Source organism: Oncorhynchus nerka, linkage group LG12 (genome assembly GCF_034236695.1).
Source record: "Oncorhynchus nerka isolate Pitt River linkage group LG12, Oner_Uvic_2.0, whole genome shotgun sequence".
NCBI lineage: Eukaryota > Metazoa > Chordata > Actinopteri > Salmoniformes > Salmonidae > Oncorhynchus > Oncorhynchus nerka.
In genome coordinates, this window is record NC_088407.1 from 14,498,301 (window position 1) to 14,517,642 (window position 19,342).

The window sequence follows — 19,342 nt, forward strand, 5'->3', positions numbered from 1 at the left end:
GAAAGAGATGGATAGAGATAGAGAGAGAAAGAGATATAGATAGATAGACAGAGATAGAGAGAGAAAGAGATGGATAGAGATAGAGAGAGAAAGAGATATAGATAGATAGACAGAGATAGAGAGAGAAAGAGATATAGATAGATAGACAGAGATAGAGAGAGAAAGAGATGGATAGAGATAGAGAGAGAAAGAGATGGATAGAGATAGAGAGAGAAAGAGATATAGATAGATAGACAGAGATAGAGAGAGAAAGAGATGGATAGAGATAGAGAGAGAAAGAGATATAGATAGATAGACAGAGATAGAGAGAGAAAGAGATGGATAGAGAGAGAGAGAGAAAGAGATATAGATAGATAGACAGAGATAGAGAGAGTAAGAGATGGATAGAGATAGAGAGAGAAAGAGATAGAGAGAGAAATAGATATAGATAGATAGACAGAGATAGAGAGAAAGAGAGAGAAAGAGATATAGATAGATAGACAGAGATAGAGAGAGAAAGAGATGGATAGAGATAGAGAGAGAAAGAGATATAGATAGATAGAGATATAGAGAGAGAAAGAGATATAGATAGATAGACAGAGATAGAGAGAGAAAGAGATGGATAGAGATAGAGAGAGAAAGAGATGGATAGAGATAGAGAGAGAAAGAGAGGTCATGAGCTCCTGGATAATCGTAGATAAACTTGGATTGTTTTGCAAGGACTTATAAAGGATACTCTACATACATACATACATATACTCTACTCTCTACATCAAAACTTTCACTCCAAATCAAAATTACAACCTTGATTTTGGACAAAATTATCTGGAAGGATTTTTTCGACCAAGGACTATCAAGACAAAACTTATAAGACACCAAAACCTGCAGAAGAAACACAGCAAAAACCTGGAAATACTGTACCATCAGAAGAACTGAGTAATGTTCAGTCTGAAGAATATAGCAATCTCTAGGTAATTGTGTTATAAACCTAAGTAAATAAGGCTACTAAGTTACCAAGCTGCTAGGACAGAACAGACCTGGCATCAACTTCAATTAGCACTGAAGTGAGATGTGTAAAAACCCTTGAGCCCAACAATGGCAGAGGAGAATTTTCACCCCCTTCCCCAGGGCTTTCCTCTGTGTAGAGGTCATCACATCACAGTCTCCCCCACCCCCTGCCCCAGGGCTTTACTCTGTGTAGAGGTCATCACAGTCTCCCCCACCCCAACCCCCTGCCCCAGGGCTTTACTCTGTGTAGAGGTCATCACAGTCTCCCCCACCCCCTGCCCCATGGCTTTCCTCTGTGTAGAGGTCATCACAGTCTCCCCACCCCCTGTCCCAGGGCTTTCCTCTGTGTAGAGGTCATCACAGTCTCCCCCACCCCCTGCCCCAGGGCTTTCCTCTGTGTAGAGGTCATCACAGTCTCCCCACCCCCTGCCCCAGGGCTTTCCTCTGTGTAGAGGTCATCACAGTCTCCCCACCCCTGCCCCAGGGCTTTCCTCTGTGTAGAGGTCATTACAGTCTCCTCCACCCCCTGCCCCAGGGCTTTCCTCTGTGTAGAGGTCATCACATCACAGTCTCCCCCACCCCCTGCCCCAGGGCTTTCCTCTGTGTAGAGGTCATCACAGTCTCCCCACCCCCTGCCCCAGGGCTTTCCTCTGTGTAGAGGTCATCACAGTCTCCCCACCCCCTGCCCCAGGGCTTTCCTCTGTGTAGAGGTCATTACAGTCTCCCCCACCCCATGCCCCAGGGCTTTCCTCTGTGTAGAGGTCATTACAGTCTCCCCACCCCCTGCCACAGGGCTTTACTCTGTGTAGAGGTCATCACAGTCTCCCCCACCCCCTGCCCCAGGGCTTTCCTCTGTGTAGAGGTCATCACATCACAGTCTCCCCACCTCCTGTCCCAGGGCTTTCCTCTGTGTAGAGGTCATCACATCACAGTCTCCCCCACCCCTGTCCCAGGGCTTTCCTCTGTGTAGAGGTCATCACAGTCTCCCCCACCCCTGCCCCATGGCTTTACCTGTGTAGAGGTCATCACAGTCTCCCCACCCTCTGCCCCAGGGCTTTCCTCTGTGTAGAGGTCATCACATCACAGTCTCCCCCACCCCCTGTCCCATGGCTTTCCTCTGTGTAGAGGTCATCACAGTCTCCCCACCCTCACCCCCTGCCCCAGGGCTTTACTCTGTGTAGAGGTCATCACATCACAGTCTCCCCACCCCCTGCCCCATGGCTTTCCTCTGTGTAGGCATCACAGTCTCCCCCACCCCCTGCCCCATGGCTTTCCTCTGTGTAGAGGTCATCACAGTCTCCCCACCCCTGTCCCAGGGCTTTCCTCTGTGTAGAGGTCATCACAGTCTCCCCACCCCCTGCCCCAGGGCTTTCCTCTGTGTAGAGGTCATTACAGTCTCCCCCACCCCCTGCCACAGGGCTTTACTCTGTGTAGAGGTCATCACAGTCTCCCCCACCCCCTGCCCCAGGGCTTTCCTCTGTGTAGAGGTCATCACATCACAGTCTCCCCCACCTCCTGTCCCAGGGCTTTCCTCTGTGTAGAGGTCATCACATCACAGTCTCCCCACCCCCTGTCCCAGGGCTTTCCTCTGTGTAGAGGTCATCACAGTCTCCCCACCCCCTGCCCCATGGCTTTACTCTGTGTAGAGGTCATCACAGTCTCCCCCACCCTCTGCCCCAGGGCTTTCCTCTGTGTAGAGGTCATCACATCACAGTCTCCCCCACCCCCCTGTCCCAGGGCTTTCCTCTGTGTAGAGGTCATCACAGTCTCCCCCACCCTCACCCCTGCCCCAGGGCTTTACTCTGTGTAGAGGTCATCACAGTCTCCCCCACCCCCTGCCCCAGGGCTTTCCTCTGTGTAGAGGTCATCACAGTCTCCCCACCCCTGTCCCAGGGCTTTCCTCTGTGTAGAGGTCATCACAGTCTCCCCCCCCCTGCCCCAGGGCTTTCCTCTGTGTAGAGGTCATCACAGTCTCCCCACCCCTGTCCCAGGGCTTTCCTCTGTGTAGAGGTCATCACAGTCTCCCCCACCCCCTGCCCCAGGGCTTTCCTCTGTGTAGAGGTTATCACAGTCTCCCCCACCCCCTGCCCCAGGGCTTTCCTCTGTGTAGAGGTCATCACATCACAGTCTCCCCCACCCCTGCCCCAGGGCTTTCCTCTGTGTAGAGGTCATCACAGTCTCCCCCACCCCTGCCCCAGGGCTTTCCTCTGTGTAGAGGTCATCACAGTCTCCCCACCCCCTGCCCCAGGGCTTTCCTCTGTGTAGAGGTCATTACAGTCTCCCCACCCCTGCCCCAGGGCTTTCCTCTGTGTAGAGGTCATCACAGTCTCCCCCACCCCCTGCCCCAGGGCTTTCTCTGTGTAGAGGTCATCACAGTCTCCCCCACCCCCTGCCCCAGGGCTTTCCTCTGTGTAGAGGTCATTACAGTCTCCCCACCCCCTGCCCCAGGGCTTTCCTCTGTGTAGAGGTCATTACAGTCTCCCCACCCCTGCCCCAGGGCTTTCCTCTGTGTAGAGGTCATCACAGTCTCCCCCACCCCCTGCCCCAGGGCTTTCCTCTGTGTAGAGGTCATCACAGTCTCCCCCACCCCCTGCCCCAGGGCTTTCCTCTGTGTAGAGGTCATTACAGTCTCCCCTGCCCCAGGGCTTTCCTCTGTGTAGAGGTCATCACAGTCTCCCCCACCCCCTGCCCCAGGGCTTTCCTTTGTGTAGAGGTCATTACAGTCTCCCCTGCCCCAGGGCTTTCCTCTGTGTAGAGGTCATCACAGTCTCCCCCACTCCCTGCCACAGGGCTTTCCTCTGTGTAGAGGTCATCACAGTCTCCCCCACCCCCTGTCCCAGGGCTTTCCTCTGTGTAGAGGTCATTACATCACTATTTGCTGACTGCTATAAAGAGGGGAACATAAACAACTTACTATTCCACACAGACCATCCCCTGGCATGGCACAGGACGATAAGAGCATACTAGCTCTCTGTAAAGAGAGAGGGTATTGGTCCACACAGACCATCCCCTGGACGGCACAGGACGATAAGAGCATACTAGCTCTCTGTAAAGAGAGAGGGTATTGGTCCACACAGACCATCCACGGCACAGACCATCCTAGCTCTCTGTAAAGAGAGAGGGTATTGGTCCACACAGACCATCCCCTGGCACGGCACAGGACGATAAGAGCATACTAGCTCTCTGTAAAGAGAGAGGGTATTGGTCCACACAGACCATCCCCTGGCACGGCACAGGACGATAAGAGCATACTAGCTCTCTGTAAAGAGAGAGGGTATTGGTCCACACAGACCATCCCCTGGCATGGCACAGGACGATAAGAGCATACTAGCTCTCTGTAAAGAGAGAGGGTATTGGTCCAGGGTGGAAACTCAGAATACCAGGAAACTGATACAACCTCTGCCAGCGTGTGTACATGGATTCTGTCAGACTTGGGCCACTGAGGAGTGGCTTCTGTCTGGCCACTCTACCATAAAGGCCTGATTGGTGGAGTGCTGCAGAGATAGTTGTCTTTCTGGAAGGTTCTTTCATCTCCACAGAGGAACTCTAGAGCTCTGTCAGAGTGACCATCTGGATCTTGGTCACCTCCCTGTCCAAGGCCCTTCTCCCTGATTGCTCAGTTTGGCCAGGTGGCCAACACTCAGGAAGAGTCTTGGTGGTTCCAAACTTCTTCCATTTAAGAATGATGGAGGCCACTGTGTTCTTGGGGACCTTCAATGCTGCAGAATTATGTTTTGGTCCCCTTCCCCAGATCTGTGCCTCGACACAATCCTGTCTCGCAGCTCTACAGATCATTCCTTCAACCTCATGGCTTGATTTTTTTCTCTGACATTCACTGTTAACTGTGGGACCTTATATAGACAGGTGTGTGCTTTTCAGAATCATGTCCAATCAATTGAATTTACCATTTCGATTCTCATAGCAAACGGTCTGAATACTTATGTAAATAAAGTATTTCTGTGTTTATTTGATATACATTCGCAAAAATGTTTTTAAAAAACTGTTTTCGAGTATTGTTTGTAGACTGATGAGGATAAATTAAATTATTTTATATATTTTATAATAAGGCTGTTAGGTAGCAAAATTTGGAAAAAGTCAAGAATACTTTTTTCCCAATGTACTGTACATACCTATTGATATGGTCCATACAGCTGCTATCTTCATCATGGCCTTGGTTCTAGAGTTGAAGCGGCTGTGTTCAATGGGATTCCTTATAGCCACATATCGATCCAGAGATATGGCACACAGATGCATAATAGACGATGTGGAGAAGAGGACGTCCAGGTAGATCCAGATAGGACACAGAGCACTGGGCAGGGGCCACGCATAGTCTGGATGGAGAGAGAGAGGGAGAGGAGGGGAGAGAGAGAGTGGGAGAGGAGGGGAGAGAGAGAGGGGGAGAGGAGGGGAGAGAGATAGAGAGAGGAGGGGAGAGAGATAGGGAGAGGGAGGGGAGAGGGAGAGGAGGGGAGAGAGAGAGGGGAGAGGAGGGGAGAGATAGAGAGGGAGAGGAGGGGAGAGAAAGAGGGGGAGAGGAGGGGAGAGAGAGGGGAGAGGATGGGAGAGAGAGAGAGGGAGAGGAGGGGAGAGAGATAAGGAGAGGGAGGGGAGAGGGAGAGAGGAGGGGAGAGAGAGAGGGAGAGGGGGGAGAGGAGAGAGGGAGAGGATGGGAGAGGGAGAGAGGGAGAGGAGGGGAGAGAGATAGGGAGAGGGAGGGGGAGAGGGAGAGAGGGAGGGAGGGGAGAGGAGGGGAGAGGAGGGGAGAGAGAGGGGGAGAGGAGGGGAGAGAAAGAGAGAGGGGGGAGAGAAAGAGGGGAGAGAGAGAGGGGGAGGAGGGGAGAGAGGAGGGGGGAGAGGAGAGAGAGGGAGAGAGGGGGAGAGGGGGAGAGGAGGGGAGAGAGGGAGAGAGAGAGAGGGAGAGGAGGGGAGAGAGATAGGGAGAGGGAGGGGAGAGGGAGAGAGGGAGAGGAGGGGGAGAGAGAGAGGAGGGAGAGGGAGAGGGAGAGAGGGGGGAGAGAAAGAGGGGGAGAGGAGGGGAGAGAGGAGGGAGAGGATGGGAGAGAGAGAGAGGGAGAGGAGGGAGAGAGAGGGAGGGAGGGGGGGAGAGGGAGAGAGAGGGGGGAGAGAGAGGGAGAGGAGAGAGAGAGAGGGAGAGGATGGGAGGGGAGAGGGGAGAGGGGGGGGAGAGAGATAGGGAGAGGGGGGGAGAGGGAGAGAGGGAGAGGAGGGGAGAGAGAGAGAGGAGAGGAGGGAGAGAGAGAGGAGGAGGGGAGAGAAAGAGGGGGAGAGGAGGGGAGAGAGAGAGGAGGGGAGAGAGAGAGGGGGAGAGGAGGGAGAGAGAGAGAGAGAGGAGGGAGAGAGAGAGAGAGAGGGAGAGAGGGGAGAGAGAGAGAGGGAGAGAGAGAGAGAGGGAGAGGAGTGGGGAGTGAGAGGGGAGAGGAGGGAGAAGACAGAGGGGGAGAGGAGGGGAGAGAGAGAGGGGGAGAGGAGGGGAGAGAGAGCGAGAGAGGGACAGAGAAAGCGGGAGAGGGGGAGAGGAATTGGGAGAGAGAGAGAGAGGGACAGAGACAGAGGGAGAGGGGAGAGAGAGGGGGAGAGGACGGGAGACAGAGGAAGGGATGGGGAGAGAGAGGGGGAGAGAGAGAGAGAGAGAGAGAGAGAGAGAGAAGAGGGGGAGGGGGGGAGAGGGAGAGGGAGAGGGGGAGAGAGAAAGAGGGATAGGAGGGAGAGAGCGAGAGAGAGAGGGGGGGAGAGGAGGGGAGAGAGAGGGAGGGATGGGGGAGAGAGGGGGGAGAGGGGAGAGAGAGAGGAAGAGGGGGAGAGAGAAAGGAAGAGGAGGGAGAGAGAGGTTGAAGGGCAGGTTAGATATATACAGGTATATCTGGATAGGACACCGAGCACTAGGCAGAAAGGTGAAAGAGAGAGAGCAGGAGGGATAGCTGAGACACAAAGATAACTTCTTTTAGATACAGATGGCCTCAAGGGACTTTCCCATTTTCTCCTCCTACGCTCCCCCTCTCTTCCTCTCCTCCTACGCTCCCCCTCTCTTCCTCTCCTCCTACGCTCCCCTCTCTTCCTCTCCTCCTACGCTCCCCTCTCTTCCTCTCCTCCTACGCTCCCCTCTCTTCCTCTCCTCCTAAGCTCCCCCTCTCTTTCTCTCCTCCCTACGCCCCCCTCTCTTCCTCTCCTCCTACGCTCCCCCTCTCTTCCTCTCCTCCTAAGCTCCCCCTCTCTTCCTCTCCTCCTACGCCCCCCTCTCTTCCTCTCCTCCTACGCTCCCCCTCTCTTCCTCTCCTCCTACACTCCCCTCTCTTCCTCTCCTCCTACGCTCCCCTCTCTTCCTCTCCTCCTACGCTCCCCCTCTCTTCCTCTCCTCCTACGCTCCCCCTCTCTTCCTCTCCTCCTACGCTCCCCCTCTTTCCTCTCCTCCTACGCTCCCCCTCTCTTCCTCTCCTCCTAAGCTCCCCCTCTCTTCCTCTCCTCCTACGCTCCCCCTCTCTTCCTCTCCTCCTAAGCTCCCCCTCTCTTCCTCTCCTCCTACGCTCCCCCTCTCTTCCTCTCCTCCTACGCTCCCCCTCTCTTCCTCTCCTCCTACGCTCCCCCTCTCTTCCTCTCCTCCTATGCTCCCCCTCTCTTCCTCTCCTCCTAAGCTCCCCCTCTCTTCCTCTCCTCCTACGCTCCCCCTCTCTTCCTCTCCTCCTAAGCTCCCCCTCTCTTCCTCTCCTCCTATGCCCCCCCTCTTCCTCTCCTCCTACGCTCCCCCTCTCTTCCTCTCCTCCTACGCCCCCTCTTCCTCTCCTCCTAAGCTCCCCTCTCTTCTCTTCCTCTCTTCCTCCCTCCTACGCTCCCCCTCTCTTCCTCTCCTCCTAAGCTCCCCCTCTCTTCCTCTCCTCCTACGCTCCCCCTCTCTTCCTCTCCTCCTAAGCTCCCCCTCTCTTCCTCTCCTCCTACGCTCCCCCTCTCTTCCTCTCCTCCTACGCTCCCCCTCTCTTCCTCTCCTCCTAAGCTCCCCTCTCTTCCTCTCCTCCTACGCCCCCTCTCTTCCTCTCCTCCTACGCTCCCCCTCTCTTCCTCTCCTCCCTACGCCCCCTCTCTTCCTCTCCTCCTACGCTCCCCCTCTCTTCCTCTCCTCCTACGCCCCCCTCTCTTCCTCTCCTCCTACGCTCCCCCTCTCTTCCTCTCCTCCTACGCTCCCCCTCTCTTCCTCTCCTCCTAAGCTCCCCCTCTCTTCCTCTCCTCCTACGCTCCCCCTCTCTTCCTCTCCTCCTACGCTCCCCCTCTCTTCCTCTCCTCCTAAGCTCCCCCTCTCTTCCTCTCCTCCCTACGCTCCCCTCTCTTCCTCTCCTCCTACGCTCCCCCTCTCTTCCTCTCCTCCTACGCTCCCCCTCTCTTCCTCTCCTCCCATCATCACTCTTTCTTTCATTCATTCCTGGTTTCAGAGCTCAAGCATTCCAATTCAGTCTTTACAGCTGAATGGGAATCAATGAGAACCTAATGGTGTGACAAGTGTGTGTGAGACTGTGCAGTGGTGCCTGTGCCTATACCTGACCACTATGGTGCCCTCAATAGTCTCAACTTACTGTTGTGAGATAGGATATTGGAATACACAATGTGCAATTTGGAAATTTTGAAGCACATCAGCAGTTTTACTTATTTTACGTCAGTCACTGACAGTCGATCAATCAGCCAACATGTAATAGTCTAGCATATAAACCTTGTAACATGTTATAGTCTAGCATATAAACCTTGTAACATGTTATAGTCTAGCATATAAACCTTGTAACATGTAATAGTCTAGCATATAAACCTTGTAACATGTTATAGTCTAGCATATAAACCTTGTAACATGTTATAGTCTAGCATATAAACCTTGTAACATGTTATAGTCTAGCATATAAACCTTGTAACATGTTATAGTCTAGCATATAAACCTTGTAACATGTTATAGTCTAGCATATAAACATTGTAACATGTTATAGTCTAGCATATAAACCTTGTAACATGTTATAGTCTAGCATATAAACCTTGTAACATTTAATAGTCTAGCATATAAACCTTGTAACATTTAATAGTCTAGCATATAAACCTTGTAACATGTAATAGTCTAGCATATAAACCTTGTAATATTTAATAGTCTAGGAAAAAAAAACTTGTAACATTTAATAGTCTAGCATATAAACCTTGTAACATTTAATAGTCTAGCATATAAACCTTGTAACATTTTATAGATTGCTAGGTAAAATAGTCTAGCATATAAACCTTGTAACATTAATGGCTGAATTACTCATCGGGCAGGCAAAGGCACGTGCCCAGGGGCCCTGACCTCCAGGGGCCCTGACCTCTCACCTCTCATTCACATACCAACCAAATCTCGCTTAGTTCAACCAAAATGCTAAAGGCCTCTGTGTGTGTGTGTGTGTGTGTGTGTGTGTGTGTGTGTGAGTTCTGAGTGGGATTATGGGGATAAGAGGTGATGATCTTCTATTCTCTGGATTATAATGCACAGCTGTTGTTTGAGATAAACCACACAGAGGGGGAGAAATAAAGCCCCGTAAATTGAATTGAATTGCGAGAGAGAGAGAGAGACATGGACACACTGTGCTAGAGATGACAAGGGACAGATTATGGTATGAGAACACACACGCACACACAAATATAAATGAATATACTGTACATGCCCGAGTTCTCAAATAAACACCTGTATAATGGGATATCCCTGTTTAAGTACATTTAAATAAAAACAACATACAATATTTATTTAATTGCATTTAAAAGGTTCATGCATGATGAAACATGTTACCGATGTACTTAATCACCTACCTCTCTCTCATCCCTCTTTGTCTCTCTCTCTGTCTGCCTTCCTCACTAATTTATTCCTCTAAAATATACATTTTGCCTCCAGTTCATCCCTCTCCCTCTGACCAGTCCCTTCCATTTTATGCCAGGGCAAATTTGACCAATCACCGCATGATTACCGCATTAAACTGACCAATCACCGCACCTTCACAACATAACCTTGTCAGCCCGTTTTCGTGACAAATAGGACATCAGTGCATATTGCCATGCAAAATGCCAGAATTAGAGCAAGTGTTTTTGACTGCAAATGTCTGATAGAAAAAACCTAGCAACTCAGAGAAATCCTGGAGGGACTGTGACATACAGATAACTATCAAAATGAAGGAAACCCCAGCATCGTAATACAGTAAGTAACTGCCAAAATGTAGGAAACCCCCACATCCTAATACAGTAAATAACTGCCAAAATGAAGGAAACCCCAGCATCTTAATACAGTAGGTAACTGCCAAAATGAAGGAAACCCCCAGCATCTTAATACAGTAGGTAACTTCCAAAATGAAGGAAACCCCAGCATCTTAATACAGTAGATAACTGCCAAAACGAAGGAAACCCCAGCATCTTAACCTCTTCAACCTATGGGGACGCTATGTCATTATTGGATAAAAAAACGTGCCCATTTTAAGCGCAATATTTTGTCACGAAAAGATGCTCGACTATGCGTATAATTGGCAGCTTTGGAAAGAAAACACTCTGACGTTTGCCTACAAATACGTCACAATGCTGCAGACACCTTGGACGAACGGCAGAGAGCTTATGCTCGTTCATGGCACATTCACAGCCATATAAGGAGACGATGGGAAACAGAGCCTCAAAAATTCAGCTCATTTCCTGTTTGAGGTTTCATCTTGGTTTCACCTGTAGCATGAGTTCTGTGGCACTCACAGATAATATCTTTGCAGTTTTGGAAACGTCAGAGTGTTTTCTTTCCAAAGCTGTCAATTATATGCATAGTCGAGCATCTTTTCGTGACAAAATATCTTGTTTAAAACAGGAACGTTTTTTTATCCATAAATTAAAAGAGAGCCCCCTATATCCAAGAAGTTAATAGGGCGTTGGGCCAGAACAACTTCGGTGCACCTTGGCATAGATTCTACAAGTGTCTGGAACTGTATAGGAGGGATGCAACACCGTTCTTCCATGAGAAATTCTATCATTTGGTGTTCAACTACGTTGAGATTTGGTGACTGAGACACACACACACACACACACACACACACACACACACACACACACACACACACACACACACACACACACACACACACACACACACACACACACACACACATTTCCTTCCAGATAATAGATTGATCCGGTTGGAAACAATAGCAGGGTTCACAGAGGAGCTGATAACGTTTAACCAAGCATAGTATTGGTGAATTATATTAATCATACATTGACTGCATCCATCTATTCTGCCAACAATACCGCACTAAACATAATGGAATTTTGAGTCAAACAGAACATTTTTAAACCTCTTATGGAGTTGGTTTTGAGGCAAAAACTGTAAATTTGATATTTTGGACTGATATTCTGACTGTCGGTTTGTTTCATACCTGCTTAGTAGTTAAAACAGTGTCAGTTCCTCTTTAACATGGGATATCTTTGCGTTTCTATGTCTGTAATATACACAGTTCCAGAGCCGTGTGTAAATGAAAGGTTTTATTATTTATTATTATCAAGCGCCAAGCTTCAACTATATCTGACACAATGGGAGATGTCCAGCAGTGTGTGTGTGTGTCCAATGTGGGTTTTGGTGTTTTCCAGGCGGAGATAATCGGCCAATAGGGTTGATTGAGTCGGCCTCCAAGGTCACACTGTTTGTGTGTGTAGATGTGTGTTTGTGTTCCTAAGTGTGTGTGTGTGTGTGTGTGTTTGTGTGTCACCAAGGCGGTGTTTAGAGGCGGGGATAGTGTTGATTGAGTTGGTCTCCAAGGTCACACTGTTTGATGATGTGTGTGTGTGTGTGTGTGTGCGTCCGTGTATGTGTGTGCCTGTGTGTGTGTGTGCCTGTGTGTGTGTGTGTGTGTGTGTGTGTGTGCCTGTGTGTGTGTGTGTGTGTGTGGGTGTGTGTGCCTGTGTGTGTGTGTGCCTGTGTGTGTGTGTCTGTGTGTAAAAGCATCTTTCCAATTTTCCTTAAAGTGCAAGTGAAGATAATAAGCAATTGATCCTTTTGAAAACGGCTTATGTGGCATCGATAAGAGTCAGAAACATTTATTCTAATATATATTATTTACAGAAAACTCATTCAACTATTTAATGAAGTTGTGTGGAGAAAGGACTGCGGCGGGGGGGGGGGGGGGGGGGAGATACTTCTCCCATGAGCAAAGAAACTCAAGAGGGGTGATGAAATTAATTAACAGTAATTTTGATCCGAATTTGCAAATTGTTCAAACAGATCCTCAAGGTAGATGGATGATTTTAAATACGTTATTGGACCATAAACAGATTTGTCTCACTAACTTCTTTCGGGAAGGGAGCAGTATTGGGTATGGATGAAAAACGTGCCCAAATTAAGCTGCCTGCTACTCAGCCGTAAAAGCTAGAATATGCATATAATTAGTACATTTGGATATAAAACACTCTGAAGATTCTAAAACTGTTTGAATGTTGTCTGTGAGTTTAACAGCACTCATATGGCAGGCAAAAACCTGAGAAAAAAAACAACCAGGAAGTGGGAAATCTGAGGTTTCTAGTTTTTCAACTCAGCCCCCATTGAAGATACTGTGGGATATTAGTTATGTTTCACTTCTCAAGGCTTCAACTAGATGTCAACAGTGTTTAGAACCTGTTTTGAGGATTCCCCTCTAAAGGAGGGGCTCATAAGGGCTCTTTGAGTGAGCGGTCTGGCAGAGTGCCACAGCCTCGGTCTGGCGCGCTCACTTGAAAGGTAGCTACGTTCCACTTCATTTGTAGAGACAAAGGAATTGTCCGGTTGGTACATTAATGTTAAGTTTTATGTTAAAAACATCCTAAAGATTGATTCTTAGTTTGGCATGTTTCTACGGGCTGTAACGGACCTTTTTGAACTTTTCGTCCGACGTTCGGCGCAACCTGAACGTGCTTTTGGATTTGTTTACCAAACGCCCTAACAAAAGAAGATATTTGGACATAACTGATGGACATTATCGAACAAATCAAACATTTATGGTGGAACTGGGATTCCTGGGAGTGCATTCTGATGATGATCATCAAAGGTAAGTGAATATTTAAAATGCTATTTCTGAGTAATGTTGACTACCCAATATGGCAGGTATCTTTTTGGCTGCTTTTGTTGTCTAAAGGCTGTACTCAGATTATTGCATGGTTTGCTTTCTCCGTAAAGTTTTTTTGAAATCTGACACAGCGGTTGTATTAAGGAGAAGTTTATCTAAAGTTCCATGTATAATAGTCGTATCTTTATCAATGTTTATTATGACTATTTCTGTAATTTGATGTGGCTCTCTGCACAATCACCACATGTTTTAGAACTACTGAACGTAACGAGCCAATGTAAACTCAGATTTTTTTATATAAATATGAACTTTATCAAACAAAACATAACATGAAGTCCTATGAGTGTCATCTGATGAAGATCATCAAAGTTTAGTGATGAATTTAATCTCTATTTCTGCTTTTTGTGACTCTTTGGCTGGCAAAATGGCTGTGTTTTTCTGTGGCTTGGTGGTGACCTAACATAATCATTTGTGGTGCTTTCGCTGTAAATCCTTTTTGAAATCAGACAATGTGGCTGTATTAATGAGAATATTATCCTTAAAATGGTATAAAATACTTGTATGCTTGAGGAATTTTAATTATGAGATTTTTGTTGTTTTGAATTTGGCGCCCTGCATTTTCACTGGCTGTTGTGGGGGGGTTCCGCTAGCGGAACGGGGTTACCAGTCCTAGACAGGTTAATCTATACAGTCCAAAAAATGATGATCCAAGCTTCTTTGAAAATATATATAATAATATATCAAGCCTACAATAAGCAGTTATTGTCTGGTTGAAATATTATCTAATATTATTTAGGCCAAAAACAACCTGAGGATTGAATATAAACATCGTTTGACATGTTCCTATGAACTTTATGGATACAATTTGGACTTTTTGTCTGCCTGCTGTGACTGCGTTTGAGTCTGTGGATTACTGAAGAAAATGCGTGAACAAAACGGAGGTTTTCGGATATAAAGACAGACTTTATCGAACAAAAGGAACATTTATTGAATAAATGAATGTCTTCTGAGTGCAACCATATGAAGATCATCAAAGGTAAGTGATTTATTTTATCTCTATTTCTGACTTGTGTAACTCTTCTACTTGACTGGTTACTGTTTGTAATGATTTGTCTGCTGGGCTATGTTCTCAACTAATTGTAAGGTATGCTTTCGCCGTAAAGCCTTTTTGTAATCTGACACTGTGGTTGGATTCACAAGAAGATCATCTTTAGACCTATGTTTAATAGTTGTATCTTTTCTGAATTTCTATAATGAGTATTTCTGTATTTGAATTTGGCGCTCTGCAATCTCACTGGATGTTGGCTAGATGGTACGCTAGTGTCCCACATACCCTAGAGACCTGTCTCCTCCCCTTCATCTACACTGATTGAAGTGGATTTAACAAGTGACATCAATAAGGGATCATAGCTTTCACCTGGATTCACATGGTCCGTCTATGTCATGGAAAGAGCAGCTGTCCTTTATGTTTTGTATACTCAGTGTATAAATGATCGAAATGAATTGAAAGCATTAAATGAGAACATTAAAACATGTACAACATGAAGATATTGTACCATTTGTACTGTATAATTTATTGAGGGTCCTTTACTAGTCCCGCAGATGGGCTATCCAAAGTTAAACCAATTTTGCCACGGTTGCACACCGGCCGGCTGAAGCTAATTGGCTAAAGAAGTTGGCTAGCTTGCTACACTGTTACAAATTATCTAGAAGGGAAAGTGACTATAACTGTGTACTGTTTTGGCAGTGTGAATGTCCAAACGTTTCCCACGTTCAAACACACACACAAGAGACACGACATCAAAGCACGCCCCCAAAGATCCAAATATCGTTCTCAGTGGCATTGCCTAATGAAGAGAATTGAAACCAAGGCTAAATCAGGAAGTTCAGCCTCCATTTAAAGCGTGATGTTGTCATCTCTCTGTCTCTCTCTCTCTCCCTCTCCTCTCTCCCTCCCTCCCTCCCTCCCTCCCCCTGTGTCTGTGGATGCATATCAGCCTGTAGTGTGTCTCTAAGAGTATCAATATAATCAATATTACTGCTCTTCCGCTACCTTGTGTGTAATATATTACCAGTTAACAAGATAAATGACAGAAGAAAACCACTGGGAAAATACTTTAGAGTGCTAATGATATTATATATATTATTATATATTAATGATATTATGGGCTGGAAATCCAACTCCATCGTTCATTGAAGTTAACACAACTTGTTTACAATCATTTTAATGATCATTTCACTGGTAAAGTGGAATGACACTGAACAGTGAATCATCACATTTGTGTATTGAAGATCTGATAATGAAAGATAAGAATTGCCGTTTTGAATTCGGTCAAGTTTGTGTGGAAGAGGTGGAAAAACTATTGTTATCCATCAATAACGATCAGCCACCTGATATAGACAACATAGATGAGAAACTAGTGTTATCCTTCAATAATGATCAGCCACCTGATATAGACAACATAGATGAGAACCTATTGTTATTCATCAATAATGATCAACCACCTGATATAGACAACATAGAAGAGAAACTAGTGTTATCCTTCAATAATGATCAGCCACCTGATATAGACAACATAGATGAGAACCTATTGTTATTCATCAATAATGATCAACCACCTGATATAGACAACATAGAAGAGAAACTAGTGTTATCCTTCAATAATGATCAGCCACCTGATATAGACAACATAGATGAGAACCTATTGTTATCCTTCAATAATGTTATGCCACCTGATATAGACAACATAGATGAGCAACTATTGAGAATGGTAGCAGACTGTATTGCCACCATGTCTTTAACTAAAGCCTGAAAGGAGTGTGTCCACAGGTGGGGAAGGAAGCTAAAGTAATTCCACTACCTAAACATAGTAAAGCCCCCTTTGTTGGCTCTTACAACCGACCAATCAGTTTCCTGCCTGTTCTTAGTAAACTTGACTGAGAGAATTGAGAGAATTGTATTGTGAATTGTATTGTGATTGGTTCAAAACATTCTCTAAGACCTAAACCTAAGACCTAAACCTCAACTGGAGTTGTACATAAAAGAGTGTGACCATTGAACAAGTTGAAGAAGCTGAACTCACAGGAGTAACATTGGATGGTGAGTTATCATGGTCAAGTCATATTGACAAAGATGTTGTGAAGACGGGGAGAGGTATGTCTGTAACAAAAATATATTCTGTGTTTTTTGACACAAAGATCAACAGTTGTTCAGGATCTTGTCCCATCATCTGTCCAGTAATATGGTCAGGTGCAACAAAGAAAGACCTTGTAAAGGTGCAGCTGGCTCAAAACCAAGCAGCATGCTTTGCCCTTAACAGCAAGCACATCATCCTTGGTGTCCACATCACCAAGAAACTTTCATGGTCCAAACACACCAAGACAGTCGTGAAGAGGAGCACGACAACACTTTTCCCCCCTCAGGAGACTGAAAAGATTTGGCATGGGTCCCCAGATCCTCAAAAGGTTCTACAGCTGCACCATCGAGAGCATCCTGACCGGTTGCATTACTGCCTGGTATGACAACTGCTTGGCGCTACAGAGGGTTGTGCGCACGGCCCAGTACATTACTGGGGCCAAGCTTCCTGCCACCCAGAACCTATACACTAGACGGTGTCAGAAGAAACACCCAAAATTTGTCTCCAGTCACCCAAGTCATAGACTGTTCTCTCTGTTAACACACGACAGGCGGTACCGGAACGCCAAGTCTAGGGCCAAAAGGCTCCTTAACAGCTTCTAGCCCCAAGCCATTCGACTGCTGAACAATTAATCAAATGGCCACCCAGACTATTTACATTTGTTTTTACACGGCTGCTACTCACTGTTTGATGTCTATGCATTGTCACTTCACCCATAACTACAAGTACAAATGACTTTGATAGCCTCCACATTGACTCAGTACCGGTACCCCCTGTATATAGTCTCCACACTGACTCTGTACTGGTACCCCCTGTATATAGCCTCCACACTGACTCAGTACCGGTACCCCCTGTATATAGCCTCCACACTGACTCTGTACCGGTACCCCCTGTATTTAGCCTCCACACTGACTCGGTACTGGTACCCCCTGCATATAGCCTCCACACTGACTCTGTACTGGTACCCCCTGTATATAGCCTCCACACTGACTCAGTACCGGTACCCCCTGTATATAGCCTCCACACTGACTCGGTACCGGTACCCCCTGTATATAGTCTCCACACTGACTCTGTACTGGTACCCCCTGTATATAGTCTCCACACTGACTCTGTACTGGTACCCCCTGTATATAGCCTCCACACTGACTCAGTACCGGTACCCCCTGTATATAGCCTCCACACTGACTCTGTACTGGTACCCCTGTATTTAGCCTCCACACTGACTCTGTACTGGTACCCCTGTATATAGCCTCCACACTGACTCTGTACTGGTACCCCCTGTATATAGCCTCCACACTGACTCAGTACCGGTACCCCCTGTATATAGCCTCCACACTGACTCGGTACCGGTACCCCCTGTATATAGCCTCCACACTGACTCAGTACCGGTACCCCCTGTATATAGCCTCCACACTGACTCAGTACCGGTACCCCCTGTATATAGCCTCCACACTGACTCAGTACCGGTACCCCCTGTATATAGCCTCCACACTGACTCAGTACCCGCTTACCCCCTGTATATAGCCTCCACACTGACTCGGTACCGGTACCCCCTGTATATAGCCTCCACACTGACTCGGTACCGGTACCCCCTGTATATAGCCTCCACACTGACTCAGTACCCCTGCTATACCCCACTGACTCGGCACCGTATATAGCCTCCACACTGACTCGGTACCGGTACCCCCTGTATATAGCCTCCACACTGACTCAGTACCGGTACCCCCTGTATATAGCCTCCACACTGACTCGGTACCGGTACCCCCTGTATATAGCCTCCACACTGACTCGGTACCGGTACCCCCTGTATATAGCCTCCACACTGACTCGGTACCGGTACCCCCTGTATATAGTCTCCACACTGACTCAGGACCGGTACCCCCTGTATATAGCCTCCACACTGACTCAGTACTGGTACCCCCTGTATATAGCCTCCACATTGACTCAGTACCGGTACCCCCTGTATATAGCCTCCACACTGACTCGGTACCGGTACCCCCTGTATATAGCCTCCACACTGACTCGGTACCGGTACCCCCTGTATATAGTCTCCACACTGACTCAGTACCGGTACCCCCTGTATATAGTCTCCACACTGACTCAGTTCCGGTACCCCCTGTATATAGCCTCCACACTGACTCAGTACCGGTACCCCCTGTATATAGCCTCCACACTGACTCAGTACCGGTACCCCCTGTATATAGTCTCCACACTGACTCAGTTCCGGTACCCCCTGTATATAGCCTCCACACTGACTCCACACTGACTCAGTACCCCCCTGTACCACCACCCCCTGTATATAGCCTCCACACTGACTCAGTACCGGTACCCCCTGTATATAGCCTCCACACTGACTCGGTACCGGTACCCCCTGTATATAGTCTCCACACTGACTCAGTACCGGTACCCCCTGTATATAGCCTCCACACTGACTCAGTACCGGTACCCCCTGTATATAGCCTCCACACTGACTCAGTACCCGCTTACCCCCTGTATATAGCCTCCACACTGACTCGGTACCGGTACCCCCTGTATATAGTCTCCACACTGACTCAGTACCGGTACCCCCTGTATATAGCCTCCACACTGACTCAGTACCGGTACCCCCTGTATATAGCCTCCACACTGACTCAGTACCCGGTATAGCCTCCACACTGACTCGTACCCCTGTATATAGCCTCCACACTGACTCGGTACCCGCTTACCCCCTGTATATAGCCTCCACACTGACTCGGTACCGGTACCCCCTGTATATAGCCTCCACACTGACTCTGTACCGGTACCCCCTGTATATAGCCTCCACACTGACTCAGTACCGGTACCCCCTGTATATAGTCTCCACCTTAACTCTGTACCGGTACCCCCTGTATATAGCCTCCACATTGACTCAGTACCGGTACCCCCTGTATATAGTCTCCACACTGACTCGGTACCGGTACCCCCTGTATATAGCCTCCACACTGACTCAGTACCGGTACCCCCTGTATATAGCCTCCACACTGACTCAGTACCAGTACCCTCTGTATATAGTCTCCACATTGACTCTGAACCCCCTGTATATAGCCTCCACATTGACTCTGAACCCCCTGTATATAGTCTCCACATTGACTCTGTACCGGTACCCCCTGTATATAGCCTCCACACTGA

General features: G+C 47.8%; 1 protein-coding gene across 1 annotated transcript in view; it reads right to left on the bottom strand.

Moving 5' to 3' along the window:
* LOC115122392 (5-hydroxytryptamine receptor 2A-like) overlaps positions 1–19,342 on the bottom strand; it is a 41,147-nt gene that overhangs the window by 7,829 nt on the left and 13,976 nt on the right. Inside the window, exon 2 of the mRNA XM_065026021.1 lies at positions 5,118–5,318. Within this exon, the coding sequence (XP_064882093.1) occupies positions 5,118–5,318 (201 nt within the window). The remainder of the gene's footprint in view (positions 1–5,117; positions 5,319–19,342) is intronic.